The 7,203-nt window shown below is 41.0% G+C and overlaps 2 protein-coding genes across 2 annotated transcripts; one reads left to right on the forward strand and one right to left on the reverse strand.

Annotated features, from left to right (window-relative positions):
- Positions 1-1,528: 1,528 nt before the first annotated feature.
- Positions 1,529-3,668, forward strand: LOC103143113 (chemokine-like receptor 1). The gene is made up of 2 exons (XM_007559526.2): positions 1,529-1,562; positions 1,944-3,668. Exon 2 carries the CDS (start codon positions 1,981-1,983, stop codon positions 3,028-3,030), a length of 1,050 nt encoding a protein of 349 aa, XP_007559588.1. The 5' UTR covers positions 1,529-1,562; positions 1,944-1,980; the 3' UTR covers positions 3,031-3,668.
- A 950-nt stretch (positions 3,669-4,618) lies between these two features.
- On the reverse strand, positions 4,619-6,515 carry LOC103143112 (chymotrypsin-like protease CTRL-1). Its single transcript, XM_007559525.2, has 7 exons — positions 6,416-6,515; positions 6,129-6,232; positions 5,945-6,024; positions 5,775-5,856; positions 5,483-5,663; positions 5,216-5,346; positions 4,619-4,909 (listed from the first exon to the last, which is right to left on the reverse strand). Exons 1-7 carry the CDS (start codon positions 6,459-6,461, stop codon positions 4,748-4,750), a joined length of 786 nt encoding a protein of 261 aa, XP_007559587.1. The 5' UTR covers positions 6,462-6,515; the 3' UTR covers positions 4,619-4,747.
- Positions 6,516-7,203: the final 688 nt, after the last annotated feature.

Here is a 7,203-nt window from a genome sequence, read left to right on the forward strand (position 1 = left end):
AACAAGTTGTTGTCTGTTAGAAAACACACGCGCACACACGCACACACACACACACACACACACCCCCACACACACACACACACACACACACACACTTCGTTGCAGAGTTGTGTTAGGCCCAATGCCACCAGCTGAATGTCATCCACTCAATCTTGCAGTCCTGTTATAACAATATGATGCCTAAATATAAAACACAGTTGGATGAGCCCAAACAGTCGAGCAATGCAAAGGGCAAAGAGAAGCCAAAAGGACAGAGGCAAAACAACAGTGTTCCCTCAGCCAGCTGGAGCGGTAGCGGCCCAGCAGTAGCCCTTCTGCTACTGCTCAGAAGGAGCTAGTTTCTGTGCCAGAGGCAAAGCAGGCATCAAAAAGCAATCAGGTGATGCCTCTTACATCTCAAAGTGAGGGGAAGCATCAAGCTTAGCTTACTAATTTCTGTGTTTACCCGCAGGAAAACAGCAGCTTAGTACAAACATAGAAGAAGCAAACAAGACGTTTTACCACATACCAGCTCTGATCCAGGTGGAGAAGCAGGAAGGGGCGCACAACAGAATAGCCTATAAAGTTTATTACAAACTTTATACGCCAAAAGATGTTGCAAAAAGAAGCTGCTGAGTGACACGCAAGTGATCTGAATGAGGCGTACACTCTGTGTCAACCAAGAGCTCAGCACTGTCATCGTCTGTGTTAGGTGAACCGATTGGTGATTAGGTGATGGACAACCAAGCAGCAGATGATTCGATTAAACCATGGAGCTGAATTCTCTCCCGCCACAGCAAGGCAGCAACAGCAAAGTTCAAAGTGCTTTAAATACTCAATTCAAGCCTGCAAAGTCACCAAGCAATAATGTTCTTGGACATACTTTTTGCAGCAAGGCAGTAAGTGTTGAAATGTTTTTACTACTGTTGAAAAATAGACAATAACAAATTGTGCAGACATAAGGCTGTTGTTGCATGCTGTGCCAAACCCGAGAGTCTGACTGGAAAAGTCCCCAATCGAATTAGAACAGAGCAGGCAGAGCAGATGCTGAGGTGAGCTGCATGTAGAATTGTTCAGTTCAATGTACTGAGCACTGACTGGTTTAAGGTCATGTGACTGGGGTTGTGAAACATTGGAGAACTTCAAAATGCTTTGCTGTGGATAGATTTTGCTCCACTATTGTTGAACAAAGTTGCTGGAGATTGCTTATGGTTGTGATCGCAAACCAATTTTCCTTCGGGATTTATTTTTTCATTAGTTGTGTCAAGTCACCTGAAACACTAAAGCAGCCAAAGGCTATAGGATTGGTTTGTGTAAGGAAAAGTAAAATAAATTGACAGAAGTCTCCGGCAGTTTAACAGGCATAATGTAACGCCTGTATATAAGACATCACCAGAATGTCTTGTCTTATAAGTTGTTTTACAAATTTGGCATCATTTTCTGGGTAATGTTTTCTTTATCCACCCCCTCTAAGTGACTTCCCTGTCAAATTTGCATTTGAGAGGGAGGAGTAAAAAGAGAGATAAATATGAGGAAGACTGCAGAGATCAGCCACAATAAAGACTTCGGACACTTCAAGTACAGTAAGGACGAGTAACATATCTTTAAAACTACTTACTTCAAAATCACTAAACTGTTGGATTATTTAAACAGGATTTGCAGAAATATTTGTGTAGTAACATCTTAAATACCATTTAAATGTATTTGTCGAGAAATCTTTGTTTTAAGGTAGCAATTAGTTCATTTGTTTTCAATGCATTAAATAGTAAAATAGACGATGCATGTTGAAAAGCAGGGTATAGGGAACAAGCTGCTATCTCCATTTGCAATCACAAGTGATATGCCATTCAAAATTGTAGCAGAAGGAAGTGTTAAATGGATTGTGTACGTATGAGAAAAATGCTTGTTCTCTCCATGTAGACTGGAGAATCTTTCTTCAATTGATTCCATTTTTCTTTCATCAGATATCAGTTCCAGAGCCCACACACATCTGGATTGGACATGGGAGTCGAACATATTGGGATGTTCTCCCTGGTTATGTATTGCCTGATTACTCTGGTTGGGACAGTGGGTAATGGTCTGATCATCTACATGACCGGCTTCAAGATGAAGAAAACAGTCAACACTGTGTGGTTTCTCAACTTGGCGCTGGCCGACTTCCTCTTTACAGCATTCCTGGTCTTTACAGCAGTCTCTCTCTCTCAGCAGCAACACTGGCCCTTTGGACAATTCATGTGCAAACTCAACAACTTTGTGAGCTTGGTCAACATGTTTGCCAGCGTCTTTTTTCTGGCAGCCATCAGTCTGGATCGTTGCGTGTCCATCTGGGTGGTGGTGTGGGCACATAACAAGCGCACCGTCTGCAAAGCTCAAGTCATAAGTGCTGCAATCTGGTTGGCTGCAGCCATCTGTAGCACACCTTATGCATACTTTCGTACTGTGGAAGTTGGCAAGAATCAGACAAACTGCAGATACCCTTCAACTATGACAGAAAACCAAGACTGGACATTGTGTATATTCCGCTTTGTTATGGGTTTTCTCATCCCGTTCCTGGCTATATTTTTCTCACATGTGGCCATATGGATTCGCGCCAGGCGTATGCAGAGAATGAAGAAACAAAGATGTCACCGGATCATTTTCTCCATCATTTTTGCATTCTTTATCTGCTGGTTGCCTTTTCATGTTTTGGCTTTCATTCAATTAAAATTCCATGCTTCCTCAGATGTACAGAACTTTATTCATGTTGCAGGTCCTCTAACTGTAAGTCTTGCCTTCATGAACAGCTGCTTGAACCCTATCCTCTATGTTTTCATGTGTGAAGAGTTCCAGAAGAAGCTCAAGCAGTCCATTTGTTCTGTGATAGAGAGCGCTCTGGCGGAAGACCATGTGTTATTCGGATCCTCTCGCTCACTCTCATCACACTTTTCATCGACTCTCCAAAGATGCGCTGTGGAGGAAAAACAGGCTGTGACTTCTCCAACCTTCACAGGGACCAATCTGGTTCCCACAGAAATACAAGGGAGTCCCGAGGAAGACTTGAACAAATTATAGGAAAATAGGAACATCAAATAAGTTTCTTAGATGGCAAATGGCCTGCACTTGTGTGGTACTTTGTTCTACATTCAGCCATCCAACCATTCAGACACATTCTCGCACTGAGGGGAGCCACAGCTGCCCAGGAGCAGCCTGAACTTTCTTGCCCAAGGACACAACGACGCAGCGGGGGTTTGACCTGCTCCTACCACCATCGCCATGATGTAAATGTTCTTAACATTAGTAAAAATATCATGTGAAGATACAGCAGAGAGAAACAAAGTGCTGCCAATTAAAGTTGGAAATAACTTCTAAATTATTAGTTATAAAGTAATTGATGTTCAATAATTTAAAGTGAAGTTAATGTCAAACTTACACTTTCATTTGAGAACAAACTATCATTTTCTTGGTGTATTTCTACTTTTCATGGCTCTGACATTTTGTAATAAATGTATGTAAATGTTTATAACAGCATCACCTCGTGATGGTTGGTGCCACGGGAGATGAATTAATGTAGAAATAAAAGTGTGCTAATGAATCAGAGGTGTTCTCCGTAGATATGCAAATATGCCCCACAATATTCATGATTGCTTTTTCTTTTAATATTACATGTACGATTGAGTGTCTGTTTTAATAATAAATTAACAAACCTGTTAAAAAAATAAATCTGGACAATTTATTGATGGAATGAGCTGGAACCAATACAGGACGCTAACACGGTACATTAATTTATTTTTTTCTTAATTAATTAATCTAATAAATTGATATTAATCAGTAATGTTGATTATGGCAGGAAGAAACAGTCAAGTATGAATACATATTTGATAAATATGAATAAAAAAAAACATACACCTTATTGTACCCATCAGTCATTTTAGACCTTACTATGGGCAACTGCTTGACACTTATGGAAACATTAAAAGTCACTTTAATAAGCCTTTAGATGCCACTCCCATATTAATGTTATCTGAAAGACCATATGTGTGTTGTGCAGCAAGAATGGTCGCGCTGTGTTTGTTTCTAAGAAATAGTTGGCGCTATTGCAACTTTATGAAGTTGGATGTCTCATGCTAATTTTACAAGTACTTTTGCTGACTTAATTACTTCAAAAAACAGCACAAATGGTCACAAGCTCCTAAAAACACATGCACTGCTAAGAGCATTATGTGGATTTTGTTTTTATCTCCGGATACTTGAACATTTTTTTTCTTTACTTATTTATCTTAAAACTAAATGTTTTCAAACCTTTAAAACTTAAATTAAAGTCATTGTCTTGTTGACCATGTCAGTATAAATTCTGATATTGCACATATGCACACAGATATACACACACACACACATAAACATATGTTTTCCTATCTTCACAAGGACTTTGCATTGGCCTCCATTCATTTGCACTCATTTCTGTAGCTTAATTCTGACACTCATTATAAATGTAGCTATCACCAGTTCATGCTTAACTCTAAACCTGATCTAAACTCAGTTCACACCTTAGTCCTAAACCTTACCCACAACCAGTCAGTGCTCACAACCTAGCATGAGTTAGGAAAATACGCATATACACACATGCATACATACATATCTTATTTAAGAACATGACTCCAGCAAGTCTTCAAGATTTTATTGCTTGATTTCTTGAGAATGCACCAAACAGCAACCCTTGGGACACTGGTTCTATTTATTCACAGTACGATCCAACTTCAGCTTTAATGCGTTTGCATTAGTGTTTTGCCGATTAGTTGTAAGCAAGGGTCTGGTCGATCCAGCTGCGCAGGTAGGACACGCGGGCATACACTGCCGGGGCGTACACGTTGCAGTTGGAGGTGCCCCAAGACACAATACCCGCAAGATACCACACACCACTGCTTTCACACACCAGAGGGCCACCAGAGTCACCCTGCAACAAGACAGATAGTTTCCAAGATTAACTCAAGATAAATGAACTTGCATTCTTACAGTGTCTGTGTTCTGCCTTCTGTGAGCACTGAGTTCAAAACAGGAAAAAGTGTAGCAATAGCACAGTTGCTGACTCAGATGACGTATACACGACCACACACTCGCATTTCATAGAAATTTTTTAAAAGAGCACATTTAGTTTCACATTTCACACGTTACAAATATATTTTGCAAACTTATTATTCAGTAGTCATTTTAAGCTTATGTTTTTTACTCAATAAAGTCTAGCCATTGAACTGCACGTTACCTGGCAGGAAGACACTCCAGAAGCGCCAGCACAGATCATGACGTCGGTGATTCTGCTGGTACCCCAGTAATTTCTGCACTGAGCAGGGCTGAGCAGAGGCAGGGAGGTCTGCTGCAGGTAACGAGGGCTTGCTGAGAAGACAGAAAAAAAATAAAAATACAACCACTCCAAATACGTTACAGTGCTTTTTCTTCTCTCTCTATAAGGTTTTCCAGCTTTGATGCTTGTAAAAAGATCCTGCTTAGACATGTAGAGAGGCTCACTCACAGGTTTGTCCTGTCCTTCCCCATCCGGTGGTGACACATTTGGTTCCGGAGGGGATACTGCTGCTGGAGGAGAGCAAGCACACCGGAGACACGCGGGAGCTGAACTGTGCTGGGGAGGAGAGCCTCAGAAGTGTGATGTCGTAGTTAAGGGTGTTTGAGTTGAAGTAAGGGTGGGTGATGGCCTGTACGTAGAGGTGAAGAAAACATGTCAAATTACTTCCAAGAAAGTTGAAATATCTTTGAAACGGTCACACAGATAAAAAGCTCACGTTTTAGAAAGGGATTTTCCTTACCCTAGAAATGGTCTTGACCTGAATGGGCTCGCTGTTGTACTGCCGATCGTGCTCACCCAGGATCACACGGTGGTTTGACGGCCTATCAGAATGAAAGGTCATTTTACTAATTACTCACTTTTAGTAAACAGTTTTCAAATGTTTGCAATGGGACACATCTAGCAACTTACGACACACGGCAGTGAGCAGCTGTGACAACCCAGTACTCGTTGATCAGTGATCCTCCACAGAAGTGAAACCCGCTGCCGTCCTAAGTTTGGAACAATGTCTCTTCAAGAGATTTTTCTTTGCCTGAGGTTTTTGTTTTCGCATGATTCAACAGAACTGAGAATTTCAGAAGACTGAGCGACGTACCTGAAGAGAAACTTGCCAGGGCCAGGAACCGGACACTGCATTCTCGCCATTAACAATCTTGTTGTAACCGCTCACCTGGGGCTTAATAGTTGGCACTCCACACCCTGAGGCCCAAAGATTAAATCCAGCATCATTGCAATGGCTATGCTCAGTTATATTACAGTGTAATCAGTGCATATGTAGCTACAATCCAATTAAAATGTGAACTGTCAATGATGTTTTCGCTGCATTTCTTTTATGGGTTGCCTTGAGATGAAAGCATGAAATAAAGTTATAGTGCCACTCACCCAGTGTGGAGGCCACAAGGGCAAAACAGCTAATAAGCAAGAACATAATTGTGGCCCAACTTTGATTCAAGTCTACCCTTTCTGGTAGCTTTGTCCTACACAAGCTTTTATAGGTGCATCTCACACGACTAACCCTGACTTCTGTGGGTAGCCATTAGTATAAACCCCTCCCCATCCATGTTTCACCAGCCCCCGCGTGAGAAAACACCACCTGCCGATAAGCACCATCGACAATCTAAAGTCACACTCAAATTAGAAAAAAATAGATCACATAATTATTTGATTTGGAAGAAGCAGCAACATGGTTTTCCTTTGCTGTTGCTATTAAAAATGATCCGGTAAGTGAAGCTTGCTTCTTGCTTCTGAACAGCAACGTGCATCAAGAACATCAAGAACAGACAACAAGTTCTGTTGATAAACGCTTACTTCTCCTACTCAGGAGCTCTGTTTTTAACACATTTTCTTTAATTTCTTGTGAGGCAAGTTGATACAGTTTGAAAATGCACTGATCAAAATGTGGTTTTCTTTCACTAAGAGTCTGTCACGTCTTCCTGACAGTCTCTTTTCATGCAATGTGGGATGACGACGCATGCCACATTGAAGACTGATCAAACCTCAAACCTGAGTGCATTTCACTGCATTCTTGTGTTTAATGACACACAATTGGCAATAGGAAGGAGGAGATACTTCATCTTTTTAAAGGGTTTTTGCACATCAAAATCTGAAGAAAAAAAAGCAAAGTGTGGCATGTAAATTGGTTGAACTGGGGTTCAATCAATTTAACTTTT

Source organism: Poecilia formosa, unplaced genomic scaffold, assembly GCF_000485575.1.
Source record: "Poecilia formosa unplaced genomic scaffold, Poecilia_formosa-5.1.2 Scaffold105, whole genome shotgun sequence".
NCBI lineage: Eukaryota > Metazoa > Chordata > Actinopteri > Cyprinodontiformes > Poeciliidae > Poecilia > Poecilia formosa.